Genomic DNA, 19541 nt, shown 5'->3' with positions numbered 1-19541 from the left:
CAGCGGCAGGGAAGGTGCTGAACAGAATTATCTTGCTTCGTCTTCAGGGGGCTGTGGATGCTACACTGAGAGATCAGCAGGCTGGCTTCAGGAAGGACCACTCCTGTATCGACCAAATAGCCACACTTAGGATAATCATTGAGCAGTCAATTGAATGGAACACTTCTCTTTACGTTAATTTCATCGACTTTGAAAAGGCTTTTGATAGCCTCGATAGAAGTGTTCTTTGGTGCCTTATGAGACACTATGGCATACCGGGGAAATTCATTCGAATCATCAAAAATTCCTATGATAAGATGACTTGCAGAGTCCTTCATGCTAGTGGATTGTCAGATAGCTTCACGGTCAACACTGGGGTCAAGCAAGGTTGTTTGATGGCACCGTTTTTGTTTCTACTTGCTATGGACTGGATCATGAAGGAAACAACTAGAGAACAGCGAAATGGGATCCAGTGGAACTTATTGGAGCAACTTGAAGATCTAGAGTTTGCTGATGATATCGCCCTGGTGTCAAGTAACAACCAACAAATGCAGGACAAAACAGCACGGCTAACAGCTAATTCCATCAAGTTAGGCCTGCATCCGAATGTGAGTAAGACCAAGGTTATGAAGGTCAACTGCACCAACAACAGACCAGTTAAAGTGAGGGATACCATCTTGGAGGAAGTAACATCTTTTGTCTACCTAGGCAGTGTAGTCAGCATTGACGGAGGTTCCGAGGAAGATATCAAGGTCAGGATAAACAAAGCCAGAGTAGCTTTCAATATGCTGAGGAAAGTGTGGTCCTCCCATGTCATCTCACGGAGAACCAAATTTAGAATTTTTAACACCAATGTCAAAGCAGTCCTCCTCTATGGCTCAGAAACGTGGAGAACAACTAAGCAAACGTCCCAGAAATTGCAGACCTTCGTCAATAAGTGCCTTAGGCGAATTTTAAAAATCAGTTGGACTGACAGGGTAACGAACGAGATGCTGTGGGAATTAGCAGGCGAGGAACCAATCATAACTCAGATCTCAAAGAGAAAGTGGAGATGGATAGGTCACATCCTAAGGAAACCGGCTAACAACATCACCCGGCAGGCACTACGTTGGAACCCCCAGGGCAAGAGAAAGAGGGGTCGTCCCAGGAACTCCTGGAGAAGAGGTGTAGAGTCCCAAATGAGAAACTGGGGCCACACTTGGGCCACTTTAGGAAGATTTGCCCAGGACAGAACCCGATGGAGGACGGAAGTGGTTAATGGCCTATGCTCCAACCGGAGCTAAGGGGAATATATATATATATTTTATGACTGGGCTACCACAGGTATTCCAGTAAAGATATCAGTCCTTTGGAGCGGACGGCGCGTGAAAAGCATCTGGTTTCGTTAATGTATTTCACGCAACAATACGAATGATCAGCTGTCCTTAATTTTCACGGTTCTGTCTTGCTAGAAATGGAGCGTGGCCTTGTTACATGGGGAGATGCTTTTCTACATTTGGAGACCAGAACGCTTTAAGGGAACCCCTTGCAGGGAAAATCGCCGACTTCGTCCTCTCCCACGCCTGTTTTATTTTGTCGCGATTACCAGCGAGAATAACGTAAAAAAACTTCGGTTTCATCCGTGGAGTGCGCAAGTGGTTGAGACATATCTGTGCATCGTGCTGGACACGTCTTCGAAAGCTGGAGCCGCATAGGGAGAATTCCTCTGATTGCCCACTTAACGCCCTAGCTGCCAAAGGTTCGCCAGCACCGTCAAAAAAACTAGACTATTTTTCGCCTCCCAGCCTTCACAATACCGAAGCTGGGGGCGTTCCCGATGTTGATCTTGATTGTGCTTCTAGTGCATCTGCTTGAGATTTTTTATCGCAAGACCTTTCTCCTACGACACGTTCAAAACCTAGACTTTTGTTTTCCTGTCCTAGTTTTTCTACTCAAGACAATGGGTTTCTTGAGATTTGTCCTTCAAGACCGTCAGTTTTTGAATCAATTGAACACAATTCTGCTGTTGAAGCGAATACTTCTCCCCAAGTGGGAAAAATCTTCCGCGGAGAGAATGAGTCTCTCGTTCCAAAGATAGAGGGACCATCATCACATGCGGTCTCGTTGTCCGGAAATGATTCATCCGATTCTTCATCACTGCTGGGAAATTGTACTCTAATATCTCATTTTCTTCTTCGTCTGTTTTTTTGTTTTTTTTGCTGCTCCTTAAAGTCAGAGATTTCGAAGCTGAGCGGTTCACCCGGCTGAATTTCTGCCTGATCGAGCTGTTTCGGGAGAGTTCCAGCTTTTGCCACCTGACGCACTGCTACACCAAATGTTTGCGCTCAGTCCCTCATCTTCTGTATGTTCTGTGGTGCTATTGGTACAGGTGATAAAATTTGAATACCGTTATGGCAGGATCGTGGTACGTTCGGGTACAGGATACCAAGACTTTGGATTTGTAAAATAATAGGCCACCCACCAGTTTGTCCCCTTTAAGCCTTCTTTGGCTGCATCTCCAAAGTTTCTTATGTAATTTAACACCGTGCAAAGTGGATCTTTGTAATAAATGCAGAAGCGAGTGAATATTCTCTACGTGTATTGTCATACGACTCACCAGGTTAAACACGTTTGTGGAAGGAATTGAGACACGATCCCATAAAGTAGTTGCGTGGCTAGGCTTTTTCGGACTTTCACGTAGATCTGCTTTTTCATAAATTCTCGTCAACGGACTTCCGGTTCTTGAAGCGTTGAAGTGATTGACTCCCGAATCCCGCCTCTTAAAATTATCGATTCCCGTGTCCCGTTCACAGTAACAATCCCGCATCTTGCTCCCTTCTTACTGTAAATTCCCGGATCCCGGTCTTCAAATAAGCCCAATCGCGGATCTCGAAAACCTATAGGAAACCCTCTAAATAAACTTTTCACATTGAATATCTCGTGTGAGTGAAGTCAGAACTCGAAATGAGAGGGAACCGGAAATATTTCTACACAAGTAGGCTGCAACTAAGGGTCTGTCATTTAAATATCAAATCTTTTCAAAGGTAAAAATTTACGGTCATATTTTCTCTATTTTTATATAGTCGTGCCGTATTTTTAAATTAAAAGGCTTCATTAGATTCTGGGCAGTTTGTAAAACAGCTAGTCCCATATCTAGTGTTGGTAGTCCTTTCCATTCCATATTTTCCCAAACGTCCCTACAGCCAATCAGTTCTCGTGTAAGGTCCACTTTGTTACCTTCTTCGTCGTTGACTTGTGGCGATGAAAGTCTCTGTCTGTTTCAGTATACTCATCTTTGGATATCAAGGACATTTCTTAAATAATTTTTCATTTTAAATTTATCTTTGCATGGATCTTACTTATGCCTAAATTCACAGGTAGTGTATTTAACCGGGATTTTGATCGAATATTATGTGTTTACTTTCTTCTTTGGGTTCATCTCATAATGTACCTTTTTTAGCTTAATTTTATTTCGACAGCAGCAGATTGTTGTAGCTCTCAGAATGTATACGGTGTTTGAAGTCAAATCCAAGGAGTCGTATTCTTGTTTGGATAAAATCGAAAGTATGAATCATTGTAATTTAGCGTCGATCTAAATATTCTCCCTCAGATGGCGGAAGTGTCACATGGTATGAACCAACTCCGGTGAAGACCACATTGAATCCAGCTGAAGTGCTCACCCCTGGCAAGTTACAGGTTAATGAAGGATCCTCTGCCACATTGAATTGGAACTACAGTCTGACGTCAAGTTTAGTTTCAGTTCTTTTACAATTTAATGGTGATGGTATAGTTGTCATTTCATCAAATGGACAGGCTGGTCCTGTTAGTTCTAATTTTCGGCAACGCTTCAGCGTAAGTTCGACTCCACAAAGCGTTTCTCTGTTGATCTCTAAAGTGACTACTGCCGACGATAAGTCAATCGGAGAATTTAGCTGTGAGTTGACTGATCTTGGTGCTGATAAATGGAGACGTGCAATTCAGGTGCAAGTCACAGGTAAGCTTAAAAGTTTCACTGACTTTTCGAGATTCACACCATTCAAAACTGTAACATGATATTATCCAGCTTTTGTCCTTTGGGCCCAGTGGAAGTGTAAGTAGACGTTTGGAAGACAAGAATAATTCTTTACGCTAAAGACCTCAACAATCCTTTCAACAAGTTAATTGGATTAATTGGATATGGATTTTGCTGTACATGACACGTTATATTTGAGGCAGTTTTCAATGGTACACTTTGCTGTTGTATTTTTTAGTTGTTGAGGTTAGATGGGGACTAATTCCCTTAAAACAAAAGATGCCATGTTTATAAAAAATTTTTTTACATGCGTTGCAAAATATTTGTAGGATAATGAACACAACGGTCTCAAAAATGCTGCCCTAGGCCACAGACCGACCCTTAGCGGGTGATTAATATATTTATTTATTTTTCTAACGTAGTGAAATTCTTTCCGAAAGAATCTGAATGATTTAGGGCTGTAAATACAATAACATCGTCTATAAACAGAACAGTTTTTGAGCAAGTAAATGGTATTTATAAAATAGAGGTGATGCAAATTAAAGAGAGATGCTTCACCAAAACATTTTCATTTGAGTAATTATAAAGATGATTTAAAAGGCTTCCAAACAAACTTTGAAACATTATCTTTACAAGTATCTGTCACCATCTGACACCTGTCAATCAGAGAGCATGTAAGGAAAAAAAAAAGAGAATGCACACTTTTGAAAAACAACAAAACTAGTTTGGCAAAAAACTGTCACAATGTTTTCTTCAAAACAGTCTATGATCTAACAGAACATATTACTCACTCTCATCGACGATTAATTCATGTGCGAAGATTAACCTCTGTTCATCAAGTTAATGGCAAGGAAAGTAATTGAAAGGCTCAGAGCAAGAACGACCCCTTGATTTTTCGGCCATTTTTGAAAGTGTTCAGAAGTAGTTGAATTTTGGCATGTGGACTTAGTTTTACTCGATATACACTGTTTTGGTTTTTTTTTCGCTGGTTTGCGCTTCGTTTTCGAGAAATAACGTATGCAAAAAAACCTTGAATTTCGTAGCGACTTTCATTGAATGAAGTCGAAACAAAAGAAGCCTTTTGTTTCATCAAAACAATACAGCCCCCGAGAACTTGCATATTCATAACTAGCTTAAAGAAAGAGCATGTTTTTTGTTTTGAGTTTAAAACACCGTTTAGCAAACGTAAAATATCCTTGAACAAACTCGCACTACGGCAGAATTGAAGACAAAACCAAAGATATGTTGACATAGCCAAAAGTTTATACGAAAACGCTCCTGTCGAACGCTTACGCGAAGGAGTGTCGCAGTTTTATTTAACGATAAAATTTAAATAGCGTAATCGAATGTTCTCGTAGCACAGTCGGTTAGGCATTGGACTCGCAGTCAGACGGTCGGTATGGCTCTTTTTTAACAAATGTCTTTTTTTTCGCTCACCCTTTTTTTTTCCTTCTCTTTTTCAACTCGGGAAGAGGCAAAGCCATTTTCGAGAGTTTGATACGTTGACATCGCCAAAAGTTTATACGAAAACGTTCCTTTCGAACGCTAATGTGAAGGACTGCTGCAGCTTTATTTGACGATAAAATGTAGGTTGTATTAACGAATGTTCTCGTAGCACAGTCGGTTAGGCATTGGACTCGCCGTCAGCCGGTCGGTAAAGTTCTCTTTTTAACAAATGTGGTTTTTTTTTTCGCTCACTCATTTTTTGTCCTTCTCTTTTTCAACTCGGAAAACGCAAAGCCATTTTGAGAGTTTGGTACGTTGACATCGCCAAAAGTTTATACGAAAACGCTCCTGTCGAACGCTAACGTGAAGGACCGCAGTTTTATTTCACGATAAAATTTGAACTGTGTAGCTAACTGTCTAGCTCAGTCGGTTAGGCACTGAACTCGCAGTCAGACGGACGGGTTTAAGTTATTTTTTTTAAAAAATGCCTTTTTTTCGCTCACTCTTTCTTATGAAAATGTTGTAATTTTTTCTTTTTTTTTGAACTCTCAAAATAGCTTTGCCTTTTCCCGAGTTGAAGAAGAAAAGAAAAAAGAGTGAGCGAAAAAAGAACACTGTTTAAAACGAACTTTCAGACCGTCTGACTGCCTGTTCGGTGCCTAACCGACTGTGCTTCGCAAACATTAATTAACATAGCGCGGATTTTATTGTTAAATAAAGCTGCGCAGTCCTTCACGTTAGCGTTCGACAGAAGGATTTTCGTATAAACTTTTGGCGATGTTAACGTATCTTTGGTTTTGTCTTCAATCCTGCCGTAGCTCTAGTTTTTTCAAGGATATTTTACGTTTGCTTAACGGTGTTTTAAACTCAAAACAAAAAAAATGCTCTTTCTTTAAACTGGTGATGAATATGCAAGTTCTCGGGGGCTGTATTGCGGATGTGGACGGGCTACTTCGAAATGCGAATTTGAAGAATGCAGCGGGAAATAAAAACCCATAAAAGTGTCTTCAAGGAGAAAAAACTGGATCTGTAGTGGCCTAATCACTGAGTTCGACACACACACACACACACACGCACACACACAAAAACAAAACAAAAAAAACAAAACAAAAAAAAAAACAGTTGCGCGCCGATATAGTGACCTGTAAAATATAAACATATCTATTAATTTACTGTCTTCGAAAAAGGTTAAAATTAAACTCGCCTACCACGAAACGGTTTAAATCACTACTCTTGCGCGAACAACACACAAACAAACGCACACTCCCCCCAAAAAAATAACGTTTGATAAGTGAAGTACAGGTTTTTAAATATTTCTATTATTTACAGTCATGTGGAATTGCCTATGTGCAAGGAAATGACATTTACACGAGTCCGCTAACAAAAATGATTAAGAAACTATATGTATGAAGCTGGAAAATACAGAGAACTGATCAATATATTGTGAGTAAATTCAAATTTTTTATTTTGAAGTTGCAGGAGTTTGCTCGTTTGTTTGCTGCTATGGGGTGTGTAACTCTGGTCTTTCCTCCACAAAAGCTAAATTCAAATGATACACTTCAACAAGACACAATAAGATTTAATGCGGCCTTTTTTTCATCGAATTCCTCCAGTTTCTGTTGTGCAATTTACAGTACAAATGTCCAAATTGAACAGACTTGGAAAGACTCATGCTCACCAAGAGCGTAAATTATTTGTTGTATAAAACTGAAATCAAAACTTTGCTCGTTCTTTCACTATGAACAAATTGTTTGAGAAGATTAAATAAATGAAACTTCCATCAATTAGTTAAACTTTAACCAAATACCTCATGTTTAACTTTCTAGGTACATTTTGTGAATGATTAAAATTAACTATGGATGGTTTTTAGGCTGCTTGTCATGTAACAACACTTTTGCTAATACAAATTCATTCTGAAACCAATATTTTTTCTGTCAACCAAAGTGATTTGAGAGAGTGAAAAGAGAGGATTCACTTAAAAATACTGGAAAAACAAGATATATTTATGAAAAATGGCAGCGAAAGTAGGGATGTACTCAGCGGCTCACAAAAGCATTACCATGGCCCGTGGGCAGAGATAGAAAAATACTGATTGTCAAGAATTTTACTTTTCACAACTTCAATCTCATGTGGCATAACTAAATAGAATACATGATTTGTACCTGCTTGCTTTTGGGTGCAAAGCATCTTGAAAATTGTAAATACCATCAAAACATTTTGGAATAAAAATGCTGATGAAAACATATTTATGTTTTTGTTGCTCGGAAAATATAAATAGTCAGCTGTTGTATAGAGCTCTTTTCCAAGCTCCACCCATGGTAAAGAGCATGTGTCATATTTCATTATCATATGGTTACATATGAAAGGAATGTATGTGTAAGAAGCGCTAACCGTAACAGTTAATTCATTGATAATTTTTCCAAGGATCAATAAATTTTTCACATTTTTCCCTTCTTTTTTTTTTATCTGTTGGTTGCCAACTGGCAACTTTTGTTGAAATTTTAGTTGCCAAATATATTTTTCACTCGCCATGGGGACCAAAATGGTGGCAGCTTGAAGGGCTGCCATGTTACATGGGAGATGTTCTCCCACCCCTGTTAGTGTAAACTCCTCTTAAAATTAAGATTAGATGTTGTGTTAGGAGACTCTAGTGCTCCACTATCTGTGTTAGCAAATATGTTCAGTTGATGCTGATGTGAAAATCTTTAACAATCCAGTTCAACATATCTGGTAAGATTTGAAATATCACCTCAATGGCTTTCTGAGTGACAACCTGAAAAAGTTATCTGTTTAATTATTGGATACTATGAAACTTCGATGACCAGTAATTTATTTAACATGCATGTATGAATGGCAAGAGGATTACCCAGTTAATATCTAGGCAAATTGAAACTACAATACACCAACAAATTAGAAGAATGTAACAGTAGCTATGGAAGACAAGTCATTCAGATGTATATTTGTGTAGATGCTGTTTTTTAATATTATTTTTTACTTTCCAATTTGAAGTACAGATCGATCTACCAAAGATTGTTGATTTTCAACATGAGTATATGGTTGGTTTACAACAAAGTCTAACTCTTAACTGTGAAGCAGAAGGGAACCCTCCACCTACTTACACTTGGACTCCATGTGACCCAGAACAAGTTTGTGACAAGAATACTCTTCATATTTCACAAGTCCTTAATGATGCCAACTTTACTTTCAGAGTGGCCAATGTATATGGAGATGATTCAAAAACTGCCAGTGTTTGTAAGTCACATGTACATTGTAGTCATGCATCTAACAGCTGTATCTTCACACATGTACCAACATGACATATTGATTATAATTGGTTCTCGGAGTTGAACCAGGGGTTTAAGCCTGTCAGGTTGTAAAAGCCCATACAGTGCCTTAATACTTTGTCTTGATGGATAACTCTCTGTTTTCCTTTTAATAATTACAAGCTATTGATTATTTTATGACATGTAAAATGCAAAGAAAGCATTGCAGTAATTAAACTTCAAATGGCCTATATACAGGGGTGAATACCAAAAGTAGGGGAAAAAGCTATAGTCAGGGCTTCTGACAAGGTACAGGAAAAATTCTAATTGTGTGGGATGTTGAAAGCAAAAAGTTAGACTATGATATATGAGCTACTGACTTTTCCCCTACATTGTTTTGCTTCAATGTACAAACATTTTCAAAATTTTTGCTAGACTGTTTCTCTTGTTCATGCTTACAGAAAAAGGACAATAACACAATTTGTCATTTGACGAGCAATCAATACAATCCACCAATGAGAAATGATGAGAAAGTGACCATCGCCCAGGATCATATAAGATATGGCAGAAACCCCAGGTGTTCTTGTTACAAGCTGCTTACCGAAAGCAACAGACTTCTCAATCATCTCTGAGGTTAAATAACCTTAGAATGGTCCTAAAATATTTACCAAATGGAATACCTGTATTAATAAAAAGATTGAGTAAAAATTTTGGAAATGATCATTTTCTCTTACTTCACAGACATTGGAGGAAATGTGATCAACATAACTATTGTCATCACCAGTGAAACATGTATAGATGGAAAATACAACCAGTCCTTATTACCGGAGAAATTAAAAAAACCAGTAAGTTGATGTACACATAACTCAGATATTGCTGTCAAAGCTATTAACTAAAAATATACTAGTTTACATTGGAGGGATTTGTTTTCTTACATTATACTGTGTGCCTGTGTTGAGCTTCACTTGATCTGTCAAGTTTTTAATTATTATTGTCACAGAGTGTTGGTTACTTTAGGGTCAGAGACTGATGAGCTGGTTGTAATATTATTAATAATTACCGATAAAAGGAAATCTGGCTGGTGGAGAATGTGTGGAGAATATTTCATTTAATTCTACAGTGTTTCCTGAATTCCTAGATTGCATGCAGTCTGTCAGAGTTAATTCTGTCAAGTCTTGAACTTGAAAAGCTTAAATCTTCCTATTAGTCAGTATTTGCTCATGGTCTGCATTTAGGGCAATAAGAGGCCTGGTGTTTTCTTTCCAAATTAAAATAGGAGGTAATTGACAAGAAGAAAAACAATAATTCATTGAATTAGCACTTTTAAGAAATAACTGATTAAGATTCGGAGACTGATTCTCAGCAAAACAGACATGTTCAATTTAGTACATAACATTTGGTGTATCCTCATTTGTTTATGTGTAATACATGTACACTAAAATTTTAAGACAAATGATAGAAATGCTTACTTGCAGCTTGAGGAGGCTTTTGCTGATAAACTTGGCTATGAAGGAGTGCAGTTGATAGGTGTGAGGTATGTGAATTAATGAGATTTAGATAATTGCCAGTTGCTCTCACTTCCAAATATATGAATTTAGAAATTTTACTTTATGGTCTTATGTTATCTGTTTTTGATTTCTTGTCACTCTAACTCGGTTAATTTCTGTCCCAAGGTGTGGAAGTATCATTGTTGACCTTGCACTGAAATTCAACTCCTCTGCAAAGGAACGAGATTTTATCATAACACTCAATGACACTGTGAAAGATGGAAAGCTGGGAAAGTTAAGTGTTGCAGCCATAAAAGGGAAAACACCTGATGTGGAACCAACAGGTGGAGGTGCCACATCACCACTTGACAGGTCCCATGGGGGTAAGTCCTCATAACACTTCATACAAAAGTTTTGCAAGTTGATAAATGAATGTCCTTGCCCTGTACTTGGTTAATTGTAAGCATATTTTTTGCAAACATGCAAACATGTAACAAATGGTTAGTATGTTTCTGAATATCTTGTGCTCTTTATCTGCTTAAATTCACTTTTGTTCAGAGGTTTAAGAACATAGTTCATTTACATCTTTTTTTCTGGGATGGTTAACCGGAAAAAAATAATGTTTGGCCTACATGAGTCCAAAAAAGTGGCAGCCATGCTTGTTTTCCTCAGATTAATTGAGTGTATGTTTTTTAGAGTCTTTAGAGCTTCCAAGTGAGACAAAAACAGATGAAACATTCTTAAATGACAAATGCTAGACTTTGTACATACTTTAAGCAAAGAGTGATTTAATCTGATTTTGTACTCTAGACATCTATGACTTTTAGCTTCCTGAAAATAATAATAATTATAATAATAAAAAAACAGTTAATGTCCAACTGAATCGAGTTTTAATTTTAGGTCCAAGGAAACAATTTTGATTGTGTGACATACCTTAATACTCATATATCTTTATGGTTCAGGGAACAATTTTGAAGGTTTACTTTTAATGAGCTTTAAATATTGGTAATGGTGACAGATTTTAATCATGGTTTTCTATTTTTTTTGTTTCATTTTGCTTATGCAACCAACCCTAGCCACAGAAAAAGGTGAGATTTGATTATGTTTGACTTTATGTACAAGCTTGTGGATTGAGGAGGGGTTGGCTCTATTTTATTTTTTCCATGAATAACCAATCGGAAGTTGTAGTTTAAAAGTTTGTAAATAAGGGATAATATTCATTATATTATTTGGTATTTCTTTTAACATGAGCAGAATTTGTATCCCCAATTTTTCTGAGCGAGTACATAATTACACATTGCAGCCTGTTGAGTTTCATGTATGTAATTGTGGTGTATGATGTTTTTCAGCCTCGTTTTCATGTTTCACCACAGTTGACATTATTTGTGTAGAAATAGACCTCTCTAGAGTTTCTCTTCACGCCTTAAAGTTTATTCCGACAATATAAGCTACAGTAATGAATTGTGAAACACAAAATTGTAGGAAGAAGATAAATTGAGTTCTGACTGAATTCCAAATGTTTCCTGACCATAAAAAAATTGTAGGTGCCATAGGTATTGTTGTCAGTGCAGTGTTTGGATCAGTTGCTGCACTGGCTGTTGCTGGAGTATTAGTTTGGTGGACTTGCAGGAAAAAGAGGCACAACAGGAAAAGCAATGAAGGTAAGTGTTGCATACATGTTATGCTCTCAAACAAACACTAGTTTTGGCCTCCTAGAGAATATATCTTTAATATTTTCCCTTTTTTCTAGGACTAAGTATGATCTTCAGTTCACTTTCCACTGCATTATGATCTTTGCTTAAGCGATTTTTGTATTTTTAACAAATAACTTTTAAACAGTGTATTGTAAACTAATAATTTGCTTTCTGTTGTCTATTTTGTGGTTAGCTAGTTATAGTTAGAGGACCTTGCATGACTTTGTACACTTTATGAATATATTTGATGTACGTCAAACAGACTTTGCTTGTGAGAGATAAATTTTGCTTGATGTCAATTATTTATTGTTTTGTTTTGTTTCAGTTTCCTTTAATTTTTTTGTTCTGTTTTGTCTTTTATTTTCACTATAGAGGTGGGGATGAGCAGAAGGTGAGATTTTTATATTTAAATGCTGTTGTCTACTTGTGTTGTTCCTTAATGGCTCGATCGTTTTAACAATTTTAACAACTACACTGTTTTTCATGTGAATGTTTGTGATTGATCCAAGTACCACTAACTTCGAGGCACTCTTGCGCAGCAGAGATGCCACTTTTGAACAATGAATTTAATGGTTTTCACTTGTACAATAACCAAAATCTCGATGAACAGTAGAAAAACTGGGAAAAAAATAAAAACACCAGCAACTAAAGAGTATATGTTAGTTAAGCTTATTATCTTATTCTCATATATATAATTATGTATATTGCAAGATCATCACATGTTAGTCCAGGCCTAAGTACTAGTTTTCTAGGTGTCTCCTATTAGTTAAGTGATCTTACCTCAGTGATCTCACTATGACTAATGAATAAAGTGCTATTGTTATTCTTATTCTTATTATAAGTAATGGTAATAGGACTAAGTTGAGTCCAATTTGGTCTGTAATTACGTGTGATTTTAAAAATTGGATGACCCCAGAGCAGGAGTCCGAAATGTTAATTACAAGTGAATCAAAAAGTAGGACAAAATATAAGAAACGATGCCTTGTATTAAAACAACAACAACAACAACAACAGGTAAATTCAGCAAAGTACATGACAACAATGCATGCACATGACACAAACTATCCAATAACTCAGCCCATTGACGAGCATGACACGTACACTGTCCCATTGGAGCTTAAATTGGGGCTTGTGATAACTAATCACATTCGTGAATTTTATGCTTTTGATTATCACTATTATTATTATTATTATTATTATTATCATTAATATTATTATTATCATTCTTGTTATCTTTGTCATTACCATTATTATAATTATCATTGCTCCAAAAGCATTCTCTTATAGTGATAGGTGACAGTTAAGGTAGTCTTAAAGGTTGACAAATTTGTCGAGACTTAATTGGAAAATAAATTTATAGCTAATCTGCCCATAATACTGTTATCATTGACTATAATATATTTAGAAGGTTCATAAGGATAAAGTCTGTTTTTCTTCAGTCGCAGGAAACCACTCTGAGCACATGATATTTTTCTCCACTGTTCGTAACTGGGAGAAATGAAACTTTCAATTTGCTGTTTCAGAACATTTGGAAATTCAAGTAATGAAACAGGAGGAAGTACTAATGTAGATTATGTGATGAAATCTCATATCTTCATATATATAGATACATTTTCCTGTAGTCCTAGGTGCGATTTGTTTTTACGTTGCTGTCTTTACTGAGAGTCTTCCCGCTGCAGTTTACAGTTCATACCCGAACCCAGAAAGTTATGATGCATACAGATTTTAAGTCTATTCATTGATATTTTCAAATAATAGTGGCTTATTTTTCATAAGACAGCTGATTTGAAGATTTTATAAATTTCTGAGCAAGTTGGGTAGTTTATTATCTTTTGTTGATTGAGAACAACTTTGCCTTTGAGATTGCAGTCGAATCGCCTAAACTTTCTCAAAGCCATTACATGGGACTGGATGACAGAACTCGTTCACGAGTGATAGCAGATGGCAGTCCACTCAGCACTGAACAAATCAGCGAGTACACTTCTCTTAATTTATACACACGCTCCTGGGAGATTCCTAGAGAACATGTGACGATAAAGCAGATCGTTGGTAAAGGTGCTTTTGGTCAGGTTGCTAAGGCAACAGCCGTTAATCTACAAGGAAGATCCGAGAAGACGTTCGTAGCAGTCAAAATGCTGAAAGGTACCAAGAAGTAAAGTCATGTTTTACTTGATCTTTGAACTGACTTAGAAGTCTGTCCAAATTGTTCCGTTTATTTTGATTTTGACGATGTGCTTCTGCATAATTTCCAAGCTCCTGTTTAGAGTAATCACAATCTATATGATTAGTTATGTCCATAGCTTGAAGCTTGTTCTACTTGATGTAGCGATGGAATTTTAAGATGTAATTTAAACATTCCCTCTTAAATGATGGTTACATATTGAAGCCTAGGCGCTTTACGTTGACAAAGAAAAGCACCTTGAATATGATGTATGGTAGTGTCGCATGATATCTATTTATCTGTCTGTCTGTCTGTCTGCCTGTCTTTCCGTCTGTCTATCTGTATATCTATCTGTCTAGCAATCTATCAATCTATACATCTATCTAGCTATCTACCTATCTGTCTATCTCTCTATCGTTCCATCCATCAATCTTTCTTTATTTCAATCTATCTATCCATCTCTCCATGTATGTCCGTCTATCGAACTATCTATCTATCTATCTGTCTAGCTATCTGTCTATCTTTCTATCTATCAATCTCTATACATGTAATGTAATGATTTATTCATCTGTGTACGTTTACCTAGATAATTCGATAGATAATGGTATTATTGAAATGTTATTCGACCATGATTGACTGGAAATCCTGTTGCAGAAAAAGCATCTGAATCAGAGAGACAGGATTTGCTGTCTGAACTTGAACTGATGAAACAACTTAAACCTCATCGTTACGTTATCAAACTTTTGGGATGCGTTACCAAGTCTGGTAAATACTGAAAAGTTTATTATCAGCTATGGTTACCGAAAAAAAATTATTTTCATTTTTCTCGTTATGTTGGTGTTTAAGCTTAAGATATCTTTCCTCTTAATTTATATTGTATACCGTAATGATTCGATTTGGCGCCTGGGCGCTTATTTACTCTTGCTAGGCAACAGGAGGGTGCTTTTTTGAAACAGGGCGAAGAACCAAGCAAACGACTGGTATCTTTGGATAAAAGTAGACGACGAGTACTCCATCTTTTTTCGGCGAAGTAAAAAAAAAATTAGTGGAAACAAAATCGACACAAGAAGTGATGGGTACGAAAAGCAGAGACCCTACTTTTCGTGTGCCTCACACTCCGAGGTCCGCGTGGCCCTCTTTGTTTAGGTTAAAGTAACTGTCTTGAAATCAATTCATAGTATGTCACTCGTAGGGTAACTTATTTACTCGATTGATCACCGCGGCGTTTATTACGTTTTTATTGTTTTTGAGGAGGTCTTTGTTGGTACAGTCCATTTAATTCACTCCATCATTTCATTACCCATTATTTCCATCTCTATTAACTTCTGGGGAAATCGGAAAATCTGTTTGTCTCCCTAGAGCCACTGTTTGTGCTGATCGAATATGTTCCTTTTGGGGATGTGCTGGGTTACCTGAGAAAGAGCCGTGGATTGAATGATACTTACTACAAAGACCCGGATATCAAACCACAAACAAATCTGACCTCACAACAGCTGATTAAATTTGCTTGGCAAATTGCTGATGGAATGTCCTATTTGTCATCGATACCAGTGAGTGAATGACATTCTTATAGAATAAGGCCTCATTTGTTACTCAATATTCCTCACTTTTCATTGAATCATGGACTCACTGCCTAGGATGTCATCTGAGTCACCCCTAAGTCTCTCGTTTCGTTAAATGGTGTTTTCCAAAAGAAACGTTTTCTCTTTGTGTAAGGTTATTCATAGAGATCTTGCAGCTCGTAATGTGTTGGTTGGAGAGGAGGAAACATGCAAAGTGACGGACTTTGGAATGGCCAGAGATGTGCAGGAGGACAATATTTATGAAAGAAAAACCAGGGTATGAATGATTTTTAGAAAACATATAATGTTCTCGTAAGTCCAGGGCGTGAAATTCTTCAAAGTGGTAGCCAATTCAAAAAAAGTTGGTCGCCATTTTCAAAGACAAACAAAATCTTTCTTTACGCTGTCAGCGTTCTAGATAGACCCTCCAAAATTAAGTTAGGGAAAAGATCTTTAACGTGCTACAAAGTGGACACTAGGATGTATGATATACAACCTTCAGGCTCATCTAAATCCAAGATGGCGTCTAGTTATCGATCGAGATACATGTGCTACGTTTTAGAAACAAACTAAACGAGGAAGTTTGCCGCGGATTTATCTTTGCAAATTTATTTAATTCACTATATCTCTTGGTAAGGTTATGATGAAACGTTGTAGTCGCCAATTTGGCGACTAACTTTCAGGATTTGGTCGCCAAAGTGAAAAATTTAGTCGCATTGGCGCCTGTATTAGGCGCAATTTCACGCCCTGAAGTCTTTGATTGTGTGTCTTAAGATGCCTCACTGGAGTGACTGCTCAAAGAAAAAATCTCAGTAAATCCTGTTCCGTTTTCCAGAACTTTCGTTACAGTGTTGTCGCCATGGGAGCATTAGTAATTTTTGAGGACTACGCTAACTCCTCGCATTTTTGCTTCTTATTCAGGGGCGTCTCCCTGTAAAATGGACTGCCATTGAGGCGTTGCTTTATGGAAAATATTCTACCAAGAGAGATGTGTGAGTACAAGGAAGACATGGACACTGCACTAAGCTCAAAGAGAATGGTTTTTTATGAACTTTTTTCAAGTCTGCAAAAAGTTATTTGGTTACTTTTGTATTTTGGTCTTTTTATTTTGCTGGTGTGAGGTCGTCTCAGTGAGGAGTGGTTATCCTCATTCATGGTTAGTGACCAGGGATCAACTCCTCTGACACTGTGCATGTGTCCCTCCCCACCCTATTTCCCCTTCCCTTGAACACCAAAGATGTTTTAATTACATTTTTTTGCAAGAAAGAAATTTTATTTCCTTAAATTCATCCTGTTTCTTTTACAGGTGGAGCTACGGAGTTCTCCTCTATGAGATTTTCACGATTGGTAAGTTACTAGGCAGATTGCCAGTCCAGTCATTTTAGCCTCAGTAACTGAGGGGGACACGAAGTCACGAAGTAAGCAGGGTTTACCAGTCTCTGTAGAATTGGCTTTTGGTCATACCATGTCGCTGGCCTTAGCCGAAAAAAAATTGTTAATGGAAATACATCTGTAGAGTTCTTCATTTTAAAGTATACTAACATTGCCTGCTCTATTCAGGTGGTTCACCGTATCCACGAATGGATGGAAGAAAAATTGCAAACTTACTTCAAGAGGGATACAAAATGCCTAAACCACAACATGTGGATGATAAGTTGTATGATAATATCTTATTATTGTTTCTTGATGGCTTTTATCGTACATCAGTAGTATTTGTGCCGCTTTCTGTTCGAGTTTCATGTGCGCCTAAAGATAAAACCATCTTTACTTATTGAACCAGCCTAGCGAAGGGAAATAAAAGAAGAAGTACACCATCACCAGTTGATTTCTGTTGTATAAATCTTTTGTCCTCTATTATAACAAGATGGAATTATTAGACCAAAATAGTTTTTGATGGGTCGAACCGTTTCTAATTAAACTTTTTTTTTTGACGTCCTTTTAGGTATGACTTTTTGACAAAATGTTGGAAAGACGACTCTAACTTGAGACCATCTTTTGAGAAGTTGAGAAACAAACTCAAAGAAATGGAAAACCAGCACAAGGTAGAATGGTAGAGTTTACAAAGAGACTCTCTCTGTTCTTTTTTTCCTTTTCAAAGTTTGATTGTTAGAATCTACCACCGTCAAGTTAATTTGATAACGGCGGCACTATGAAGGCCTGCAAGCGTAGTTTATGGCTTCAATTTATTTCGCAGAGCAGTTTTCAATTGAGTTTCGAAAGTGGAAATCGAAAGTAAAAACTAAAACTAATCCCAGCTTGATCACGCGCGTTTTTCCGCGCTTCAAGGAGGATGCCAGATCTTACTTTAAGTTCTCATTGGTTGATGTTGATGTTAAATTTTGTTCTGATTGATAGCTGTGAATACTTTGGGTTTGGTTTTTCAAGGGTTAGGTTTAGGGTTAGTTGGTTTTTCGATGATTATTCTAAGACTTCACTATCTAAAATTAATTTTAACAGCAATGTACACTCTTTCTTTTTACAGGGGCTGATAAACTTAAAAAATTACGATGATCGACTCTACGTCAATGTTGACGATCTTGCTGTGTGAGAGAGTGATTTCTCCTACAGGAAGGCATGGAGTAATGGATATTGGAGCCCTATGACACCATCTTTTATTTTCCTTATATCTTTTACATTTAGCCATATTTTTTGCTGATTAAGCAACTTTTTAAAACAAGCTGTTTGACAGCAAAGATAGGAAAAGTGCGGCTTTCTTATATTCTCACATATTTTTATACTTTTAGTCTTGGAAAGACAAACGATTTTGTAATAACGAGTTTAAAAGCTGCAACCTAAATTCCCCCCCCCCCCCCCCCAGCGTTATAGATTTTTTTAATAAGTTTTTTTACACAAACATGTATTTTATTTTTATAAATAACACACAAAAGATATTTCAATGTTGCATCTGCTGTCCCTTTTGTTATATTTTGAAATTTAGCGGATGAATCTCTTGTCGTAAAAAAATTCCTTTATTGATTAAGGTGGTCCAGTAGGGAAAACAGTGATATTATTTTAACCAGCAGTTTAACCATGTTTAGATGGTGTTCATCAAGAAAAGTTAGTTTTTCGCCGTGTACTGATCGATTTCATTACAAAATCCTAACTTTTATGAAACTTTCTAAATGGTTGCAATGGGTTTATAATGACCTAACCATTCTTTAAAAATAAAGAAAAACAATTTAAAAAATCAAAGGGCTCGCTTAGTTTCCATCGATTTTAATTATCCCTTAACATGTTTACAGGGTACTGACATTCTGATTCGTGTTTCACTTAGAATTTTTGACAATGAGTCATGATAAGACGCTGTCCCTTTTAAACTGTGCATTATTTAAGTCTTACATTTCGATGAAACAGAATTAAAATTACCCGTGCAAAGTTCAAGCGATCATAGCATTCAATCGAGAAGTTGACAACTAAAGAATTTAATTACAATTGCAAGCAGACCAGCGATCTCACAAAATTTCAGTCATTCGCGCTTCACAAGAGAAACGAGAAAATGTACAGAAAGCCTAACCGCACTTTGTTAAAACGGCCTCAGAAAGGCTTGATCCACAGGCAAAACAGAAAGTAAATTATGATCAGCATCAGCAAATTATGATTAGATCAGCAAGTCTCACGACACTGACCTATTTCCGCTTCTTGGTGCTTTCAATCTCTCAGGCTCCGCCTCGGGTATAAATATAAACGACCACGGTTAGGCGAGGTATCTCACCTACCTGAGGTCCCCCACTTACATGTAAACAGGCCCTCATGAATAGATATAAATAATTTTTGCGAAATTACTTTTGGCCAGAGGCCGTTAAAAGAAGAAAGAGTGACCTTGTAGCCCTTTCTCGCTAAAGGCCTCCGGTTCAGTTCTCGGTTTGTACTGTGTTTAGATGATTCTTATATCAACAGCAGCAGATTACTGTGCCTTTAGATTATTCAAAATTAGAGGAGAGCTGTTCTCGTTTTGACG

The 19541-nt window shown here is 37.1% G+C and overlaps 1 protein-coding gene and 1 pseudogene across 1 annotated transcript; both read left to right on the top strand.

The window, feature by feature from the left end:
* The window catches only part of LOC136281855 (uncharacterized), a 418311-nt pseudogene that overhangs the window by 23260 nt on the left and 375510 nt on the right, over window positions 1-19541 (top strand).
* Window positions 3462-18380, top strand: LOC131777673 (fibroblast growth factor receptor 3-like). Its single transcript, XM_066168255.1, has 19 exons — window positions 3462-3522; window positions 3569-3945; window positions 8431-8668; window positions 9421-9524; window positions 10155-10213; window positions 10353-10549; window positions 10863-10893; window positions 11709-11827; window positions 12233-12251; window positions 13384-13426; window positions 13723-14002; window positions 14676-14786; window positions 15381-15571; window positions 15738-15860; window positions 16505-16575; window positions 16890-16930; window positions 17144-17240; window positions 17526-17625; window positions 18066-18380. Exons 1-19 carry the CDS (start codon window positions 3462-3464, stop codon window positions 18129-18131), a joined length of 2328 nt encoding a protein of 775 aa, XP_066024352.1. The 3' UTR covers window positions 18132-18380.

Source organism: Pocillopora verrucosa, chromosome 6 (assembly GCF_036669915.1).
Source record: "Pocillopora verrucosa isolate sample1 chromosome 6, ASM3666991v2, whole genome shotgun sequence".
Lineage (NCBI taxonomy): Eukaryota > Metazoa > Cnidaria > Anthozoa > Scleractinia > Pocilloporidae > Pocillopora > Pocillopora verrucosa.
Note: the sequence above shows the minus strand (reverse complement) of the source record. Positions and strands in the feature narration are given on the sequence as shown.